Genomic DNA, 22,693 nt, shown 5'->3' on the forward strand with positions numbered 1-22,693 from the left:
TATGCACAACTAGGTACCAAGGGGAACTTATATATGAAATTTGAGAAAGATCGCTTCAGTACTTTCTGAGAAATAGCGATAAGAATTATTTATGACGGACAGACGGACCACAGACGCAGGGCGTTTTGAAAAACCCATCGTCTGATGATGGTGGGCTAATAAAAAATACAAGAGCCATTTAACTGTTACACCAAATTTTATTGGTTATGCTTACACAAAATATGGAGTTTTTGTGACATAAAAACAATTAACAGAATGTATGTTTAGGCACTATCAGATATAGACAGAGGGCATTGTGCTGTAACACACAGAACAAGTGAGTCAAGTGTCTCTTTAGGAATCCAGTCATTTACTTTTGGACAGCAGGAATTTTAATTGCATAGCATTCAATATTACATACCAATATTGGTATACCTACATAGTCATTGAGAAGTAATTAAACATTTTGTCGAGTATTCAATGACTAAGGTAACAAGTATTCTTAACAACATATCAAAATATCTCAAAAAATAGCATGAGCTTTTGCAAACTTTACAGGTGAACATTTAAAGACATATATGTAATATCAAACAATGAATTATTACACAGAAATGAAAGTGTCAACCATACATGTATTTTTATAGAAATGGAATCATTGATGTTGGCCAAATCTATTAAATAACTGTAACCCTTTAGCAGTGAGGTTTGTTTGTGACGGTGTATGAGGACACAAAGTAATCACACTGTCATGTACTGTGTCCATGTTTATGACTAATGATAACATCTCTCACACTTCACATTCCGTGCTTATTCAATAAAAACACTTGTGCACCAAAAACAAAATACTAGGGAGTTTCCAATGCTATTTCAAACCATATGTTTGATTTTTTTTCTCATTAGACTATTGATATTGAGAAAATCTTTAAAATCTTAATGTGTTCAACCCTTTTTAATAGGTTCACAAAGCACTGCATGAAAAACCCATTGGCATGGGAGCATTGATTAATGTGGATTTGTTCATCAGATACAGTTGTTCAATTGCCTTTCATCCCTTTGATCCTTTATACTCATATTTATATGATCCAATTTGTTCACACTGTAGAATGTGTATCTAGTGCCATGGAAACAACATCGGATTCCTCGCCCTCATTGCTAGTGGCTTTATCTAATAAACATTATACATGCAGTATTTCTCTTCTAAATGACCAGATTACAAAGGAATTAAAAGACAAGATTAGAGAGAGCTGAGTTAAGGCTGACAAAGATGTTTCAATCCTGTAGGTAAACCTTGGTCCACATTTCTACCTGATTTTACACCTATTATTTTTGATATTACATTTTTTCTAGTTATTATTTTTGATATTGTCATTCATCTTTTCTAGTATCACCTGGGTTTCTGACAGTGCCTTATTATATACCAGTATGTCATTTGTGAAGTTGCCTTGTTTCACACTTGTTGTTTTAAGCTGATACATATATTTTAAGATGGTCTCTAAACATAACCTCCATATGTTAGTACATTGTATATATATATGTCCTGCTTCCCTTAGTCCTAGTATGTATGTGTCCTACTACCCTTAGTCCTAGTATGTATGTCCTGCTTCCCTTAGTCCTAGTATGTATGTGTCCTGTTACCCTTAGTCCTAGTATGTATGTGTCCTGTTACCCTTAGTCCTAGTATGTATGTGTCCTGTTATCCTTAGTCCTAGTATGTATGTGTCCTGTTACCCTTAGTCCTAGTATGTATGTGTCCTGTTATCCTTAGTCCTAGTATGTATGTATCCTACTACCCTTAGTCCTAGTATGTATGTGTCCTGTTACCCTTAGTCCTAGTATGTATGTGTCCTACCCTCAGTCCTAGTATGTATGTGTCCTGTTACCCTTAGTCCTAGTATGTATGTGTCCTGTTACCCTCAGTCCTAGTATGTATGTGTCCTGTTACCCTTAGTCCTAGTATGTATGTGTCCTGTTACCCTCAGTCCTAGTATGTATGTGTCCTGTTACCCTTAGTCCTAGTATGTAAGTGTCCTGTTACCCTTAGTCCTAGTATGTATGTGTCCTGTTACCCTTAGTCCTAGTATGTATGTGTCCTGTTACCCTTAGTCCTAGTATGTATGTGTCCTACCCTTAGTCCTAGTATGTATGTGTCCTACCCTTAGTCCTAGTATGTATGTGTCCTACCCTTAGTCCTAATATGTATGTGTCCTGCTACTCTTAGTCCTAGTATGTATGTGTCCTGTTACCCTTAGTCCTAGTATGTATGTGTCCTGTTACCCTCAGTCCTAGTATGTATGTGTCCTGTTACCCTTAGTCCTAGTATGTAAGTGTCCTGTTACCCTTAGTCCTAGTATGTATGTGTCCTGTTACCCTTAGTCCTAGTATGTATGTGTCCTGTTACCCTTAGTCCTAGTATGTATGTGTCCTACCCTTAGTCCTAGTATGTATGTGTCCTACCCTTAGTCCTAGTATGTATGTGTCCTGTTACCCTCAGTCCTAGTATGTATGTGTCCTACCCTCAGTCCTAGTATGTATGTGTCCTACTACCCTCAGTCCTAGTATGTATGTGTCCTACTACCCTTAGTCCTAGTATGTATGTGTCCTACTACCCTTAGTCCTAGTATGTATGTGTCCTACCCTTAGTCCTAGTATGTATGTGTCCTACCCTTAGTCCTAGTATGTATATGTCCTACTACCCTTAGTCCTAGTATGTATGTGTCCTACCCTTAGTCCTAGTATGTATGTGTCCTGTTATACCTCAGTCCTAGTATGTATGTGTCCTACCCTTAGTCCTAGTATGTATGTGTCCTAACCTTAGTCCTAGTATGTATATGTCCTACTACCCTTAGTCCTAGTATGTATATGTCCTACTACCCTTAGTCCTAGTATGTATGTGTCCTGTTACCCTCAGTCCTAGTATGTATGTGTCCTACTACCCTTAGTCCTAGTATGTATGTGTCATGTCACCTCAGTCCTAGTATGTATGTGTCCTACCCTCAGTCCTAGTATGTATGTGTCCTACCCTTAGTCCTAGTATGTATGTGTCCTACCCTTAGTCCTTGTATGTAAGTGTCCTGCTACCAATCACACTTCTAACAAAGCACCCAATACCATTGATATTGCTGTAGGTTATAACATATGTACAGAATGTATCACACTCTTCACCATTCTACACAACCACTTATAAAATCTTAAAGAACAAACAATTCTATTTTAGAAATATATGAAATATACAAAGGAAAATCTCATAAGTATCTGATTACCCAATCTTTTATTCTAGTTTTGTTTTAGAACGATAACTGTACATTGTAGTTTTATTTGTGTGTTGTTTTTTTTTTACATCTTTGTAGATCTTCCATCAGACTAATGGCATTGAAATGGGATTAAAATACAGCCTGCTCTTGGATGAATTATTTTTGTTTTCATACAAATTAGCTACATTTGTAATTAAGAAGTTACAATTACACTGTCCATGAAAAGTCCTTCAATTTTATCTTTAAAAAACTTGACTATGTTGATCTAATATAGCTTAAAGAACTACAAATCAAGGACATTATGCGCACTCTTCAACATCAACCATCTTTATTAGGAAATGTTCTATTTTCTTGTGGGATATGACGTAAGACATGTTTGATGTTTGTTGATATGCCTAGTGGTTCTGTTGTCACCACCTTATAAGCTAGTTCCCGCTTTGAAAATATGACTAAGGAAGGTGTCGTCAATGAAGAAGAAAACACTTTGGAAGTTTCCCTTCTAGAGCATCCTACCTTCTCTAGTAGAAATCATATTGGTATTTTGCCCTTGATTTAATGGATTTTGTGTTAATTAACTTAGAACTATGATTTTGTTAGGATGTTAGAATTCTGTTTGTTTTTATCTTGGAAACTTACATCAACAGCACCATCTTTAACAAGAATGCAAAACATTTTCAATCTTATATTTGAATTTATACACATTTAAATTTGGAACTTTCGAGTAAGTTTTTTTTTCAGATAAGAGCAGTCATGAGATTAATTACAATTATAAATCAATAATTTGTGGTTATTATTACTTTACATTCCTGCCAATTCTGACAGTTTCAGAAAGTATACTTCACAAAAAGTGTTTTTTTAAATCTTTTTAGAATGCTACAGTCTTTCTCAAACAAAATATTAGGTGCCACATGAAATATTTGTCAGCCTGTATGAAAGATTTTACAAATTTCATTAGAAGTTTGTGATTAATGGTCGACCATGTGATCCATACTGTACATTAAAACATAAATATATATAATCAAGAATGATTAACAATTGATAATAAATATACCCGATTTATCACAAATCAAACTGATACCGATTAATCAATAGATAATAGTTCATAAATTAAAATGAGACAGAATTAGTTAAATCAAAACATAAACAAATATAGTTTACAGTGAATAACAAAGGAATTTTGAACAAATCTGCAACCCCTAATAAGCAAAGCAGTAAAAAGTTGATATAACTGGCCTTAGTTTGACCGGATTAATTATATAGCGACAAGTTATAAAATGTTGTGATAAAATTTAACACTGATTATCAAATGAATTGTGATTATCGTTATAAAACAACATACTAAAACACTATGGCAAGAAGGTAGAAGTGACGCACAATTCTGCACCAAGCTTATAACAATTAATGATTAATGTAGGCAGGTGTTAAGTGATAAAACTGTGAGTATATACTTACATTTACATACCAGTATAATAATAACAATGTCAGTTTACACAACCTCTACTACCGTTTACAAATATACATTTATATACAAGAAGAGTAATTATAATGTCAATTATATATACACAAACTCTATTTACAAATATACATTTATGGCTACATGGATGTATATAGCTATAAGCAGCAACTAGTTAACAGCTTTTTCCTATATAATTTGCTGGTTGTTTTGAATCTTCCCTACAGAATATATTAACTACCATTGCTAGTATGTACGTACATCACTTTAAAATTGGCAATATATGATCTACAGCTGAATTATATATATAATAACTGCTAGCTTTTACTGTTTATAGTATAACTACTTGTATAATCAAATAGAATAAGAATATCATGTTAAACAGTTAGTTTATATTTTCCCCATAGAGATCTGAAATGGATGAATTGATTTGTCTACATATATTTCAAGGTATTTAAAGGGAGGAAACTCAGTTATTCTTGTAGAATTATTGAAAAATGGTAGTATTGTTTACAATTGAAAAATAATCATCTTTTTTCATTGACTATGAATATAAAGATGTAGCCAATTTACTTTTAATGAATTAAAGATCTCTGCCTGATGTGAAAAAATCCTTATCTACATCGTTATAACAGTTATTTATCAAATCTGACTTTTGTTGTTTCATTTATGATCATGTACATGTGACATATATTGATATCATCTGCAATAATTCAATATATCCAATAACAGTTTGAAATGTATTTTTTCAATATCTGAAACAGTGAATTGGTTGTGTCTAAGACATTTACAAACATCAAGGTTTCAAATGATGTCAGACCTATGATCATGAGACACTGTTGAGAATTCTTGAACATTAAAGATCGAGGAAGAGAGGATTAAAATGCTAAGAACAGTTTCAGTTTTGTGGAGCTGGAGATAGCTACGTTTCGTGGAGCTGGAGATAGCTACACTAAAACCATGTATCATATATAATATTAACTAATTTGAAATTAACCATCAAGGAATAATTATATGTATATAATCATAACTAATTAACAACAATCCAATTACATTAATTCAAATGTAACTGATTAGGTTAATTATTACCATCTCAAAATGTATAATAAAACAGATTCAGGTGAAAACTGATTATCACATCCTGAACATTGTCATATTGTAAGAAGGCAGTATATAGTTCTTTTTTAACCCAGAGTCATAGAGAATGTGATCTGGGCTGGCAGCGTATAACAGGGAATATCCTAGGAAGACTCCAGTTTTCTTGGCATTTCTGTCCTTTGTCACAAACACAGTTATATCTCACTTCAGTGAACGTGAAAGTCCTTGGTACACAAACATAGTTATATCTCACTTCAGTGAACGTGGTACAAAAAGTCCTTGATACACATATACAGAGTCCTGGAGATCGGGACACAGAGTCCTGGAGATCGGTACACAGAATCCTGGAGTTCGGTACATGGATTCAGTGACAATTTTATATAGTAGACTTGAGAACATTGTACCGTTTCAGTGACATTCTCACTGATCCCAGTTCCCGCTCCACTCGGTCAAGGTTATCCTCTATTTCCTCCTGTAGAATTAATATACATTACATTAAATCAATCATATCTAATACAAACAATACCAGCCAACTGTTCATCACAAATTCATATGTAGATATCAATTTTCCCTCCAAAAATACTTTTAGAAGACTTTACAATATAATTTCAAAGGATACAAAAAGACTCTAAATGACAAGTCTCCTTGACCTGCTAATTAAATCATTATGTTTTTCTACAGACCTGTAACCTTGATGTTTTTGACCCTATCATTTAAATTGAAGAATTTCTTAACCATAATTTTCTGGACTCAAAGCATTATTTCAAATTTTGTAACATTCTGGAGAGCATACGGACACTTATTGCTCTTTATTAGTTTACACTGTTAACTGTTACTCGCCGGGTAAATTGTGTCAAGTTTTAAAATATTCCCTGATAATTTTTAAAAGATAAGATGATGAAGGTAGAATTGGAAACTTTGAAAGTGATATCAATCAATAAAATCACTTACCTTCTTTTTCCTACTTTTACCATGAGAAGGTAACCGACTTAGAGCTGATTCAAGCTGAAATAAATGAAAGCATGAATTGAAGGTACTGTGTAAAAACCTGAACAAACTCAGTATTGGTACCACTGATAGTATAGTAAGTTAACAAATGAAATGAAAATTCAGAAGTTAAGTTATCGTAATCCTTACTTGTCGTTTTTCTGTATTGAGGTCATCGTATCGGTGTTCCAGGTCACCTATGGACCTCAGTCTCTCCTTGATTCTGTCCTCACGAGACTGAAAATACAGTTATATCTTTATTAACAAAAAGTCCCCATTGTTGATAAATTGACATACACACTTCTTAATATATCAAGTATAAAAGGCAAAAAGAGAACAATGTCAACATTTATACATGGCAATGGTGGGTTATCTGAAAATGGGGAGTGATAAACATGTTATATTCGACTGGACCCATTCAATATCGTCTGTAGGGTCAGTACGGTCACACCATCTGGTAACCTTTTATTTAAATGAAAGTACAGCCTATCAGAGTTACTGTAGATTGTTGTGAAGATGCTAGAAAGGCCTTGGGTTTAGATGTCATACTTACTGTAGGTTGTCGTGGAGAAGTAGGAGAGGCCTTGGGTTTAGATGTCATACTTACTGTAGGTTGTCGTGAGAGGCCTTGGGTTTAGATGTCATACTTACTGTAGGTTGTCGTGGAGAAGCAGGAGAGGCCTTGGGTTTAGATGTCATACTTACTGTAGGTTGTCGTGGAGAAGTACGAGAGGCCTTGGGTTTAGATGTCATACTTACTGTAGGTTGTCGTGGAGAAGGACAAGAGGTCTTGGGCTTATAGTCATACTTACTGTAGGTTGTCGTGAGAGGCCTTGGGTTTAGATGTCATACTTACTGTAGGTTGTCATGGAGAAGCAGGAGAGGCCTTGGGTTTAGATGTCATACTTACTGTAGGTTGTCGTGAGAGGCCTTGGGTTTAGATGTCATACTTACTGTAGGTTGTCGTGGAGAAGCAGGAGAGGCCTTGGGTTTAGATGTCATACTTACTGTAGGTTGTTGTGGAGAAGCAGGAGAGGCCTTGGGTTTAGATGTCATACTTACTGTAGGTTGTCGTGGAGAAGTAGGAGAGGCCTTGGGTTTAGAGTCATACTTACTGTAGGTTGTCATGGAGAAGCAGGACAGGCCTTGGGTTTAGATGTCATACTTACTGTAGGTTGTTGTGGAGAAGCAGGAGAGGCCTTGGGTTTAGATGTCATACTTACTGTAGGTTGTTGTGGAGAAGCAGGAGAGGCCTTGGGTTTAGATGTCATACATACTGTAGGTTGTCGTGGAGAAGTACGAGAGGCCTTGGGTTTAGATGTCATACTTACTGTAGGTTGTCGTGGAGAAGGACAAGAGGTCTTGGGCTTATAGTCATACTTACTGTAGGTTGTCGTGGAGAAGGACAAGAGGTCTTGGGTATAGAGTCATACTTACTGTAGGTTGTCGTGAGAGGCCTTGGGTTTAGATGTCATACTTACTGTAGGTTGTCTTGAGAGGCCTTGTGTTAGGATGTCATACTTACTGTAGGTTGTCGTGGAGAAGCAGGAGAGGCCTTGGGTTTAGATGCCATAGATGTGTATTTATCTTCCCAGTCAGGTCTAGAGAGGTAATCCCCGGCTCGTACTCTGTCCAGCATCTGATCCACAGTCATAGTGGGTTCTACAGCTTCTGTAAGGGGAGGTAATTAACTGTGAGTGAATTTATACCTGTACCATAAATATTGTCTTACTATATATATATTACAGTAAGACATTTCACTCCCACACTTTGATAATTACAATAGTGATATGTGATACCTATGTCCTACAGACTTTAACAAAATTTTGAACATGAACATAACAAGAGTACAGAGACCATCTTTTGGTAATATAACAATTTCATGGGAAAAGACTCCTAAAAATGGTATGCTTTTCACTGTTATGGAAAATTTCTGTTGATAACAAGATATTTATATAATTATTTCCCCTGTCACGGAATATGTATATCATAAACATCAAACTCTGTTTAGCAAGTTTTTTTTTCTCTGTATGGACAATTGGTTACTTATACATTATAATAAGTTTAGAAATTTACACAGAAACTTTTTCTCTGTTTTTAAAGTTTTACAAAATATTCATACAATTTTGTACTTTACAAACCAACCAGACCTAATTTGTACATGTGTAATTATTTCCATGTCCATGAATTGAAGCTAATGAGGAGAATTCACCAAGGCAAATATTACTGGTACACAAAAGAAAATACATCTTGACAAATTTAATTCTGGGACAGCATAAAGGCTCTACTTAAGAGGAATAAAAACCATCCTGTACACCAATTTAAGACACATGAAATCTTGAGATATTAGATTTTGTGAGGTGTTGTACTTAAAGGTTCAGTTTGTTTATAAATACAATGAAGATACATGTAGTTATTTTTCATTTCAAGCTTCAGATCTAGCCAGAGTAATTTACCGATCATTCTAGATTATGACATGTTCAGTAAATTAAAATCAATAATCATTTAAAATATATATATCATATAGAGCATTTGGACCTTCTAAATATCTGTCTTTTATTTAAAGATAATAAAAAAATTTGACATTCTTGTTATAAATGTCAAACAACCTAGATATTCACTAAATTTTAGTACTAGGTAGTTTTAGTATCAAAAATTTGTTCAGCTATACAGAATATGTTTTTAAAACAGTTATACAGAATATGTTTTTAAAACAGCTATACAGAATATGTTTTTAAAACAGTCAAATTAAATTTAGTAAAAAACATAAAAAGGCAACAAAAATAACCTATCCCAAAACACGTGTAAGTAGATACTGGGTTGCCAAATTTGGAAAATAAATTAATGCGACAATTAATTCCAAACAATAAAATTAATGAGTAAATATTCCAACACTGTACTAAGACACACCACCTAAACAATAAGCATGTTTTACTGGGTAATATATAATGTCCCAAGCCATTGAACTGTTGAGTTAGTCTGAGTTAGCTAGTCACTCGACTTACTACGACAAGGGCGGGGCACCCGAGGTAGACTGGAGGGGCGCCGCCTCACACAAGGACTTGATGACCTCGACCTTGGTCGAGAACGCCCCCTAGGGCTTCTCATTACTGAACAAGAATGGTGGTAAAAGGCACTCTTCAAAATTCTATCCTTATCACAAAATATTTCTTTCACGAAAAATTATACAAAAACATTTGCATGCAAATTTGTCAATTTCAACCAAAATTATCCTCTATCAATCTCAAAAAACACATGCATAGAGAAATGGTAAAAAAAAAACAACACAAAACAAAACATCCAGTTCTACAAAACAACAGCATAGTTATAAGAAAATGTTTACCATGTAATCTCACTAGTAGGCTCTTCAATATAAATCAGTTCTACTCTCATCAATTAATATTTCTGTTTTCACCAACTAAAATGAATTTAACTTCAATTCTTTCAAAAAATAAAAATATCCAATTTTGAATTTTCAATCAAATTTCAAAAAATGTTTTTTAATTAGATTGGTTTTTAGCTTTTACGTTGACACCAAAATAAAGAGTTTGTACATAAAACCACTGACACTTTATTTTATATATGTTCTTTACCAAGTTTGTTATCCAAACAAACAATATCACAAAGTTTTACACAAAATTCAAGACATGCAAAGACCATGTGATGGTGTCATTACCTTTCTTTTTCTTTCTGTCCTCGTTATGAGTAACACTGGAGTTATCTCCACCTGGGGGTTTCTTGTTTGTCCATACAACACCGTTATGCTGACCATCACCTGGAGATCTTGGCACTTGATTGTCAGCATTTACATCAAATCTTGTCTGACTAGAAAAATCCTCTTTTCCATTCTGGTCTTTGACTAATGTCTGTGTAGTTTTACGAGAAGATCTTGATTTAGAATGTGGTGGTTCTAATTTGGAATGCTTTGAGGATTTCACTAATGGTGAGCTAGGAGTTGATTTTTTCTTCAGTTTCAAATTGTCTGAGCGCCTGTCTGGGGACATATCTGCCCGTCGACTTTGCGTAACCACATCACTACCATAGAACTTTTTCTTCTGTAATTTTGGCTGAGCAGGCTCCCTTGATGGTGTGGGAGAGTTCCGTAAGACGTCTCGCAATCGGTAGAGCTCCTCTTCTGCCCGCATGATTGGAGAGGTCACAGGAATCAGATCATCCTCCCTCTCTAGTTGTGACCTTGACCTTGTACTTCTGGGTGGTGTTCTCACCAATCTGACAATATAACAAATGAAGTATACTGGACCAATTTGTTATACAAAGCAACAGAACCTCATGTTGGTAACTAAACTATCAATAAAACTCAAGTACCACTTCTATCACTTCTATCAATAAAACTCCAAGTATCATTTCTATCAATAAAACTCAAGTATCACTTCTATCACTTCTATCAATAAAACTCCGAGTATCATTTCTATCAATAAAACTCCAAGTATCACTTCTATCAATAAAACTCCAAGTATCATTTCTATCAATAAAACTCCGAGTATCATTTCTATCAATAAAACTCCCAAGTATCACTTCTATCACTTCTATCAATAAAACTCCAAGTATCACTTCTATCACTTCTATCAATAAAACTCCGAGTATCATTTCTATCAATAAAACTCCAAGTATCAGTTCTATCATTACAACTCTGAGTATCATTTCTATCAATAAAACTCCAAGTATCACTTCTATCAATAAAACTCCAAGTATCACTTCTATCACTTCTATCAATAAAACTCCAAGTATCACTTCTATCAATAAAACTCTGAGTATCATTTCTATCAATAAAACTCCAAGTATCACTTCTATCAATAAAACTCCAAGTATCACTTCTATCAATTAAACTCCAAGTATCATTTCTATCAATAAAACTCCAAGTATCACTTCTATCAATAAAACTCTGAGTATCACTTCTATCAATAAAACTCTGAGTATCACTTCTATCAATAAAACTCCAAGTATCACTTCTATCAATAAAACTCCAAGTATCACTTCTATCATTACACTGAACTAGTTCATGTTTTATCCTTAAGTTGATTATTGATAGTAACATCTCTATATTATTAATCAATCTTGTAATGAAGACATGTGACTGTTACTCACAAAGTGTCCTCTGATCGATGGAAGGATCCATTCAGAACATTCTCCTGACTTTGGTGTACAGAGTTGTTTAGGCCACTATTGTCCACATAAGGTGCTGATACAGGTTGTGACCTTGTAGGAGAGTGGCTATCAGATTGAGGATGGAGCCTAGATGAGGTGTGATCTGTGTGATGTCTGGAAGAAGCATGGTTGGTTTGAGTTGGGGTAGGCTTACTGGCAGGCCTGGCAGGAGAAGGGTGGCGATGGTCTAGGGCCAGTGCTTCCTGCTGAACTGCCAAGGACTCATTTAAACTGTTGTAGATAGAGCCGGATATTGTGTGACTGAAAAGTGAAAAAAAAAATAAGTTAACCATGCTAATACATAACCTACCAATAAATAATTAATCATGGTAGTGATTATCTGTAATACATAACCTACCAATGTAAATCATTAATTATAATAGTGATTATTACTTATACATAACCTACCAATGTAAATCATTAATCATGATAGCGATTATTACTTATACATAACCTACCAATGTAAATAATTAATCATGGAAGTGATTATCTCTAATACATAACGTACCAATGTAAATCATTAATCATGATAGTGATTATTACTTATACATAACCTACCAATGTAAATCATTAATCATGATAGTAATTATCTCTAAAACATAGCCTACCAATGACATCAATGTTAATGTTATCATTTTGTTTAGATCTTGTAAATTACAGTAAGATACTTACCTGATACTCTGGGAGATTTTATGGTGTAGGTTATTAGATACTAACCTGATACCCTGGGAGATTTTATGGTGTAGGTTATTAGATACTAACCTGAGACCCTGGGAGATTTTATGGTGTACATTATTAGATACTTACCTGATACCCTGGGAGATTTTATGGTGTAGGTTATTAGATACTAACCTGATACCCTGGGAGATTTTATGGTGTAGGTTATTAGATACTAACCCGATACCCTGGGAGATTTTATGGTGTAGGTTATTAGATACTTACCTGATACCCTGGGAGATTTTATGGTGTAGGTTATTAGATACTAACCTGATACCCTGGGAGATTTTATGGTGTAGGTTATATGATACTTACCTGATACCCTGGGAGATTTTATGGTGTAGGTTATTAGATACTTACCTGATACCCTGGGAGATTTTATGGTGTAGGTTATTAGATACTAACCCGATACCCTGGGAGATTTTATGGTGTAGGTTATTAGATACTTACCTGATACCCTGGGAGATTTTATGGTGTAGGTTATATGATACTTACCTAATACCCTGGGAGATTTTATGGTGTAGGTTATTAGATACTTACCTGATACCCTGGGAGATTTTATGGTGTAGGTTATTAGATACTTACCTGATACCCTGGGAGATTTTATGGTGTATGTTATTAGATACTTACCTGATACCCTGTGATATTTTATGGTGTAGGTTATTAGATACTTACCTGATACCCTGGGAGATTTTATGGTGTAGGTTATTAGATACTTACCTGATACCCTGGGAGATTTTATGGTGTACATTATTAGATATTTACCTGATACCCTGGGAGATTTTATTGTGTTGGTTATTAGATACTTACCTGATACCCTGGGAGATTTTATGGTGTAGGTTATTAGATACTTACCTGATACCCTGGGAGATTTTATGGTGTAGGTTATTAGATACTTACCTGATACCCTGTGATATTTTATGGTGTACATTATTAGATACTAACCTGATACCCTGGGAGATTTTATGGTGTAGGTTATTAGATACTTACCTGATACCCTGGGAGATTTTATGGTGTAGGTTATTAGATACTAACCTGATACCCTGGGAGATTTTATGGTGTAGGTTATTAGATACTAACCTGATACCCTGGGAGATTTTATGGTGTAGGTTATTAGATACTTACCTGATACCCTGGGAGATTTTATGGTGTAGGTTATTAGATACTTACCTGATACCCTGGGAGATTTTATGGTGTAGGTTATTAGATACTAACCCGATACCCTGGGAGATTTTATGGTGTAGGTTATTAGATACTAACCTGATACCCTGGGAGATTTTATGGTGTAGGTTATTAGATACTTACCTGTAACCTGATACCCTGGGAGATTTTATGGTGTAGGTTATTAGATACTTACCTGTAACCTGATACCCTGGGAGATTTTATGGTGTAGGTTATTAGATACTAACCTGAGACCCTGGGAGATGTTATGGTGTAGGTTATTAGATACTTACCTGATACCCTGGGAGATTTTATTGTGTAGGTTATTAGATACTTACCTGATGCCCTGGGAGATTTTATTGTGTAGGTTATTAGATACTTACCTGATACCCTGGGAGATTTTATGGTGTAGGTTATTAGATACTAACCTGATACCCTGGGAGATTTTATGGTGTAGGTTATTAGATACTTACCTGATGCCCTGGGAGATTTTATTGTGTAGGTTATTAGATACTTACCTGATACCCTGGGAGATTTTATGGTGTAGGTTATTAGATACTAACCTGATACCCTGGGAGATTTTATGGTGTAGGTTATTAGATACTTACCTGATACCCTGGGAGATTTTATGGTGTAGGTTATTAGATACTTACCTGATACCCTGGGAGATTTTATGGTGTAGGTTATTAGATACTTACCTGATACCCTGGGAGATTTTATGGTGTAGGTTATTAGATACTTACCTGATACCCTGGGAGATTTTATGGTGTAGGTTATCGTTTTCCCTGCCCAGTCTCCTGTTCTCCAACTCTAACTTCGTGATGGTTCTGAACAAAAAATATTTTTTTCATTATACACCTCAGCTGATGATTTAAACATTTTACATTATAAAAAAAATAATAAATCATGTCAAAATGGTAGTCTAGATTGGTATTTTTGTGTAATCTTGACAGACCAAATCTTTCATTTAGGAATGATGATATCTATAAGGAGCAATATAATAAGATGTAGGTAGCATTTTCTGTTGTAATTCCTATCAAAAAGTTTGTAACAAAAAATAGTTACCTCTTCATCTCCACATTCTCTGTCCTAGCATCATACAGTTTATTTTCTAGATCATTAACCGATTCCTGCAACAGACAAAAGAACATAATAAGTTTAAACAAACCCTAGTATTAAAGTCTCATTACTCAAAGGACCCAGGCCATTTTTTCATAGGTTATAATACTGCAATTTTTACCATGGCATGGAGCTTAGCATTTAGACTAAAGGTTAATTACATTTTCATTATTCCAAAAGAAATGGTACATTTTGTTAATTACAGTGATTTCTAAATACATTGAATTAACTTGACTGAAAGTATTGATAGTGACAACTTTGTCATTAACATTTAATCTACTCATATATCAAGCAAAATTCACTTAAATCATATACATTCTTGTATGTACACGTTGTAAAATGAAAGAAGCATACTGGGTATTGCTAAAGCAATACATGTCCCATACCTGCCCCTACTAAAACTTGTAACAGGGACATTGACCTTGTCCCGAAATCCCCGACTCCTGACTTGACTGACTCCGACTTGTCTGAGATATTATGGTCCTTCATCTTTGTGTGAAGTTTGATTAAAATCCCTCAGCTGCTAGAGTGCTGACAAATGTTGGGAGTATTTAAGTATGTACACCCTCAGCTGCCAAAGTGCTGACAAACGTTGGAGTATTTAAGTATGTACACCCTCAGCTGCCAGAGTGCTGACAAACGTTGGAGTATTTAAGTATGTACACCCTCAGCTGCCAGAGTGCTGACAAACGTTGGAGTATGTAAGTATGTACACCCTCAGCTGCTAGAGTGCTGACAAACGTTGCAGTATTTAAGTATGTACACCCTCAGCTGGCAGAGTGCTGACAAACGTTGGAGTATGTAAGTATGTACACCCTCAGCTGCCAGAGTGCTGACAAACGTTGGAGTATGTAAGTATGTACACCCTCAGCTGCTAGAGTGCTGACAAACGTTGGAGTATGTAAGTATGTACACCCTCAGCTGCTAGAGTGCTGACAAACGTTGGAGTATGTAAGTATGTACACCCTCAGCTGCTAGAGTGCTGACAAACGTTGGAGTATGTACATAGATACAAGATGGACAGATAGAAAACCTACAGTCCCCCAGTTTCACCAGGAGGGGACTTATAAGATAAAAGTCCTTATTTTTTTTCTCTCAAAAATTAGATATTAAGATTTTAACGTTACATACCTTGAGTATGCTACGCTCCCTCTCATTGGCCTGGAACTGTTCTACCAACTAAAATGTATAAATTCAAAGGTTAATCTCAATGGCAAGTAGAATAGGACTACAGCAGAAATGCATATGTCTTCGGGTTTTGTAACAATATGGAAATTGAAAATATAGAACATTAAAATGTTAGCATCCTCACCTTCTCCAAAGCTGTACGGTCCCTGTGTATGTAGGTAGCCTGATCTTCTTGTACCTGGACAAATAATAATAATGAGAATTTAAAGTTCTTATATACATGTAGTACTATATCACAGCAATATAGCCATCTCAAAGCAGTTTACCAATCATTATCTGTAGTTTAAGCTGCCCTTAGTAACCAGTCGTTCTCAACTCCTTAGGGAGCATGCAGCCGTAGCTGACATTTTGGAGCAAATAGTTTATAAATGACATTTTTTGTGCTGTCCTATTACGTAGTCAATCACAGCTGAGTCAACTGAACACAATGGAGTAAAGTATCCTTCTCAAGGACACAACACAGTGCCTGGGTCTCATACAGACAACCTTTCTGTAACATATAGACTTGCTCCCTACCACTAGACCACCATTAAAAACAAAGAGCTGTTGTAGAACAGATAGCTCACCTCATAAATGTTTGTCAATAGATATTCAAAATATATGAATGGGTATTGTTTTGCATATTGGATAAATAAGATTTATATTGTGTACTTAACAGAATTAAATTGTGTTACTCAACCTTAATTGATATCATTCGTAAATAGCTGAAAAATCTTTGATATCTTCAAAAATACAAAAATTATAGTATAAAACATGTCATAAAACAGATCTTATTTTCAAAAATCCCTTAGTATGACTCCGGGACTAACACTTAAAGATCAGATGATGCATCGACTGTGGAATGGAAGTAGGCTATTGATTGGTCGACAATCATAGTTAGTATTATTTACAGAGCTGTCGACCAATCAAACTGCATACTGCTCAAAAATATACAGACTACTTCTATATCACAGTCGATGTATTGTCAGCTATCACGGCCGCTTTTGATCCATTTTCTCATCTTAAAATCATTATCATACGACAAAAGAATAACATGCATTACTATTTACGGATTCTAAACCAAGGTATGTTACCGAAGTGTGTGCAATTGATATTTCAGTCGGATTGAACTTAAATTTAAAGTAAATCGAAGCTCACCCCTACTTACAACTTTTCGAGTGTTACACCTTGTTGATATTTTTTCTATAAACACTAACCAGAAGCAGACACCTGTGCTGTTATTCAACTCCAAAGGTATGAAATCCTCAGAATATCTTTTCTATTGTGGTAGAAACAGGCCACACAAACTCATGGGTGTTGTTATTAATAAGTACTTTCGACTTAGTTATTTTTCAAAAGTTACAAAAAACACTTGCTAAAGTTTGTGTTATCTTTTAAATTTTGAAAAATAACTAACTCGAGTGAAAGAAATACCATGTACAATGACCACTCGTTGTGTAACCTTACCATGTACAATGACCACTCGTTGTGTAACCTTACCATGTACAATGACCACTCGTTGTGTAACCTTACCATGTACAATGACCACTCGTTGTGTAACCTTACCATGTACAATGACCACTCGTTGTGTAACCTCTTTATATCTTGTTAACTTTTACTGGTAATCAGATGAACCAACATATTCTAACAAATTCATTAGGTAAGCCAACACTTTACATGAACTGAGCTTTCAGACACACTGGAAAAATTCAGATCAAAAGGGAAAATATATTTAAAATCAGTCTGCCATGTATAACTGAATATGTCCTGTTGTCTTGGTGACCATTCTTCCCACCTTTTTAGCCTTTTTCAGGTTGTTTTTATGTGCGTTGTTCTCTGCCCTCAGCTGTTCTAGTAAGTCGTCCTTCTCTCCAATACGATACTGTAGCTCCTCTACTGTAGAGCGGAATGTGGAAATCTTATCCTGGGCCTCTTTGTAGAAGTCAGCATATTCAGCCTGAAACATGACATGGTATACCGATATATAATATTCCTTGATTTTAAATCAAAATGGACAATATAAATAATCAATTCAAAATATTGGTTAAGTTATGATTTTAAGTTCTGAGAAGGACAAAAAAGTAACAATTCCATACAGAGTGTGATATTATGATACAGATCTACTTGATATGGCGTTGTTTGGTTCTGATTCTTTCTTACAAGTCTTTTTATTTTCTATGACTGTTGATTCAAACAGTAAGTGCAGGTTTGAATTCTGGCTTTGGATGTTAGTTATGTCTAAACTCTTATAAATAGTCTAAAATACCCTATTAATTGATTAAATGAAATCATTTTTCTGATGTATGAAAAGACTTACAGCCCTGGCCTCCAAAGCTTTCACTTTCTGTTCAATGTCATAGTTCCTCCTGAAATAAAATAAGCAACATCTTTAAAAAAAAAAGGAACAAAAGGGGAAAAAAAGGAAAACAATTTCCATTACCTACTAACTGTTACCAAAAAATCCTGAAACTAATAATCTGTGACATCTAAATTTTGATATGGAAACAAAACAAGTTTTCATGCTCTTTATGTTAAGTGTTAAACATTCATTTTTAAGTTACTCTTTATACCACTATTAACTTGGGTACCCAGTACCCCTCACCTGTCAGACAAGCTCAGTTTGTCCTCTAATTCAGAAACCTTCTCTCTCTGTAGCCCAATCTCATGATGTAAACTCTCATTTTCTGATACAAAATGCTGAAGTGATTTGTGTCCAATGGCAGTGTCACTATCAGAAGCTCTGAGTGCCTGCCTCAATCCCTGAAGCTCCTTCTCATAGTATTCACGGAGGTCTGCCATGTGCTTGGCATGCTTTTCTCTCAATCCGACTCTTGTGCTGATTAAAAAAAAACAGAACTTTTTTTACTTCAAATGGAATATAACACAGAATTTGTGCCCTTTATTTCTAATTTAATGCTTAATATTTATATTTTCCTCTTTTTCACTATGAGAGGACACAGCATTGTCATAACTTGTGCCCAATCTCTTATCACTGATTAGCCAAATTAATTAGTTTAAACTAAAACTTAACCTACATATTATTTAATGTATGCACAATAAAATGATATTTTGCAGAATGATATAAATACTTAGACTATAGCATAGGAAAAAAGTTTTAAATGCTCCAGCTGAATCCTATAATGAAAGTCACTGTTTAGTTTCTACAATGAAGAGTGAATACTATACATTATCAAGCTTCAACCAAGTAGATATTCGAAATATGATGGCAATGTTTCAACTGGAAATTACGATATATTGTATTAAGGGATGTCTGTACAGTACATGGGCTACCTAGATGAAAGATGAACGTCATCAGACAGGGTGGCTGAGCTATACAGCTCTGAGTTAAAACTCTCCTGCTGCTCCACACGTTCACGATGTCGGTCCTCTAGCTCCCTCTGTAGTACAGAACTCTGGCGTTTCTCGCTCATGGAAGGGGAGACAATCAGGGGGTAGATTTCCTTGTTTCTAGGAGGTGTTCTTGGTTTGGCTGATGGAGACACCTACAATTAAAAGTATTGTTCAAATGCAAAAAACGCTGATGCGATTTTTCCTTTTTCAAAGATTCAAAGAAAAGATTAATTTGCAATAAAAAAATTGTTTGGCGACCTGATGTTTCACCCTTCCAGGGGCACCAAACTCCAACATGTTTTCATTACATACATGACCTTAAGTAAATACTAAATGTATGACAGAGTCTACATACCTTTGACTGACTGCCTTTCCCTCGGCGTATGGGCATGGGACTGCTGTATACTCCAGCCCTGGGAGGTACCTCACCTGCATCGCCAGTCATCCTCTCTAGATAGGATCTAGATACTGGAGGTGACCTTGATCTAGCTCTGGGTGGTGATACTGCCTTAGGGGATCTTGACCTTGCTTTCGGAGATCTTGACCTTGGTGGTGATCTCATTTCAGGTGACCTCGACCTAGGTGGTGACCTTGCCCTTGATGATCTTGACATAGGTGGAGATTTTGACCGTTGGAGTCTTGATCTTGGTGGAGATTTTGGCCGTGGTGATCTAGGTCTTTCTGGTGACCTTGTCCTCGGAGGTGTTGTTAATGTTGGGGGTGAACTGTGAGCCCTCTGTGATGGTGACTCTCTAGGGGCAAGAGTAAACTCACCATCCAGTGATCGCCGAACAGGTGGATGATCCTCAAGTGACTGCCTGACTTCCTGGTAAATTTCACGCCAGGAGGGAGAGTGTTCGCGAGGATTTCTTGTTGAATCCCTGTTTTGGGCTTGTCTTGGGGATTTGTCTGTGTTCTGTCTTGGGGATATGTATGGAGATCTCACTTCACCTCTATACACAAAGAAAATCATTTATCAATTTCTCTGACTTAGGGTGCACTTTCTGATTCTAATTTAAGAATATCACCAATTCAGAGTTTGTTTTGCTGAAACTATATTCACAATTTTCTCCCAATAAGAAGAGGACAAATTCAAGAAGATATTAAAAATTTCACAGGTACATGTGTATTCCCCTTGAGATGAAAATTAGAGGGTCAAAGCTTCCCAGTACATATGTATATATCTGGTAGTATTTACATATTTTGTTCATCAGAAATAACAAACCACCATGTACCAATTTTGATACATGACTAAAGATTTGGGATCCAAAACAGGACTCCATATATACTTGCCTATAAGTATCTGGTGTCTGTGACTCGGCAGTGCTGTTGAATGAACTGTCCTCCAAAGCCTTTTTATGAACCTTGAGTTTGTGCTTGAGCTGCTGTTGCTGATCAAACAGTTCATTCTCCATCCTCTGTTGAATATTAAATATGGTGTCCTTGTGTTGACGAAGCTGGTGTTTCATCTCCTGCTCATGTCTCTCCTCCAGAGTCTGGAACATCTGCATCCAGCTAGTCTGTAATCATACCACAAAACTAACCAGGAAGGTGGGTACATAGTTATGGTAGATTAATGTATACAGCTAGTCTGTAATCATACCACAAAAATAACACAAGAGGTCCATGGGGCCTGTATCACTCAGCTAGTCTGTAATCATGCCACAAAAACTAACCAGGAAGCTTTAAGGTGGGTACATAGTTATGGTAGATTAATGTATACAGCTAGTCTGTAATCATACCACAAAAACAGGAAGGTGGGTACATAGTTATGGTAGATTAATGTATACAGCTAGTCTGTAATCATACCACAAAAATAACCAGGAAGGTGGGTACATAGTTATGGTAGATAATTAATGTATACTTACAGCATAATAACACTGTCCATGCTTAAGGTCCACCATATTATATCAGTGGTATGTATAATTTCTTATTTTCATGTGATCTGATTTCACTATGTGTTTCTTACATATTACATTATACAAATTGTTCATGTCTGGGTACTAAATTCCTTGGTAGTTTAAAGACATTAATTACACATTTATAGCCCAATTTTACATAACAACACATTCTGTAACTCTGTGCATGTACTAAACCTTATACACATTCTATTACTCTGTATTTGAACTATATAAATTATTATGCAATGTAATTCATGTTTAAGAATTTATCATTATTTGTACATATGGAAGTAAAGTCCTTGCAAAGGATAATCATATATATATATATTATACCTGTTGTTCTTGCAGAGTTTTAAATGTTGGTATTGGTCCAGAGCTTGGAGTGGACATCGAGACCTCATTACTACTGGGGACACTGTGGCCATTGGTAAGTGAGGTTGACCACTGGGGCACACCAGCACTCAGGTGTGCTGCTCCATACTCCTTGTAGATACGGGACAGTAAAGCTTTCTCCGTCTCAGTTAAGTCAGCATTGGAATCATTCCTGGCATCAAGATAACTACCCTCAAATGCTCCTTGTGGCATATGGTTTCTGTGATGGGGATCTTCATTACGTAAGTCAGCATTGGAATCATTCCTGGCATCAAGATAACTACCCTCAAATGCTCCTTGTGGCATCTGGTTTCTGTGACGGGGATCTTCATTACGTAGCACTCGGTTGTAAATACTATCCACTAACTCTATGGGTGGTTCCTGTTGTACAGTTTGACCATGATATGGGTCCGACGAGAATTTGGCGTATGTTTCACCAGTACTGTTTTCCCTGGCCAGTACCTGTTGGTATCGCTGATAGGCCCCAGGGTCAGTGAAGTTCACATTATATCGCTGTAAGTCCTCCTCTGTGATGAGAGGTCCCCTATTCTGTGTACCCAGAGCCTGACCAGGACGCTCACTATGAAACTGGGCATGATGTCTGAATTGTGGCACAGCATGTGGTCTATCTGATCCCATGTCATTCAATGATCTTGAAGACTGTCCTTCATGACTTTGAATTTGTTGTACATGAGAATTTGTTAGTCCTGAACTAGGAGCATATAAACTTGAGGACTGAAGAATTCTGTGATCGATTCTTTTCGTCATTGCCTGAATTTTGAGACAATCGTACAGAAATTGGATCCTGGAATATTTCGGAGTTCAGAAGATGTGGATCTAGTTGAGCACTATCACCATTGTAACTGGGATGACCTAGTACATCAGCACCGACCTCTTGTGATCCATACCTATTGTACTGTCTCCCATCACCCTGATCCACATGAAGGTCCATCTTTTGGTCTACACGACTA

The 22,693-nt window shown here is 35.9% G+C and overlaps 1 protein-coding gene and 1 long non-coding RNA gene across 2 annotated transcripts; both read right to left on the reverse strand.

Moving 5' to 3' along the window:
* Positions 1 to 177: 177 nt before the first annotated feature.
* On the reverse strand, positions 178 to 3,563 carry LOC117333497. Its single transcript, XR_004533913.1, has 2 exons — positions 2,734 to 3,563; positions 178 to 2,701 (listed from the first exon to the last, which is right to left on the reverse strand). It is a non-coding gene; the product is annotated as an uncharacterized LOC117333497 (long non-coding RNA).
* Positions 3,564 to 4,088: 525 nt separating this feature from the next.
* On the reverse strand, positions 4,089 to 22,596 carry LOC117333493 (serine/arginine repetitive matrix protein 2-like). The gene is made up of 17 exons (XM_033892807.1): positions 21,684 to 22,596; positions 20,743 to 20,969; positions 19,805 to 20,402; positions 19,390 to 19,601; positions 18,701 to 18,934; positions 18,416 to 18,464; positions 17,894 to 18,055; positions 16,244 to 16,297; positions 16,063 to 16,110; positions 14,878 to 14,942; positions 14,556 to 14,639; positions 11,875 to 12,195; positions 10,445 to 10,998; positions 8,294 to 8,439; positions 6,919 to 7,005; positions 6,733 to 6,786; positions 4,089 to 6,253 (listed from the first exon to the last, which is right to left on the reverse strand). Exons 1-17 carry the CDS (start codon positions 22,488 to 22,490, stop codon positions 6,158 to 6,160), a joined length of 3,798 nt encoding a protein of 1,265 aa, XP_033748698.1. The 5' UTR covers positions 22,491 to 22,596; the 3' UTR covers positions 4,089 to 6,157.
* Between the last annotated feature and the right edge of the window lie 97 nt (positions 22,597 to 22,693).

Source organism: Pecten maximus, chromosome 8 (assembly GCF_902652985.1).
Source record: "Pecten maximus chromosome 8, xPecMax1.1, whole genome shotgun sequence".
NCBI lineage: Eukaryota > Metazoa > Mollusca > Bivalvia > Pectinida > Pectinidae > Pecten > Pecten maximus.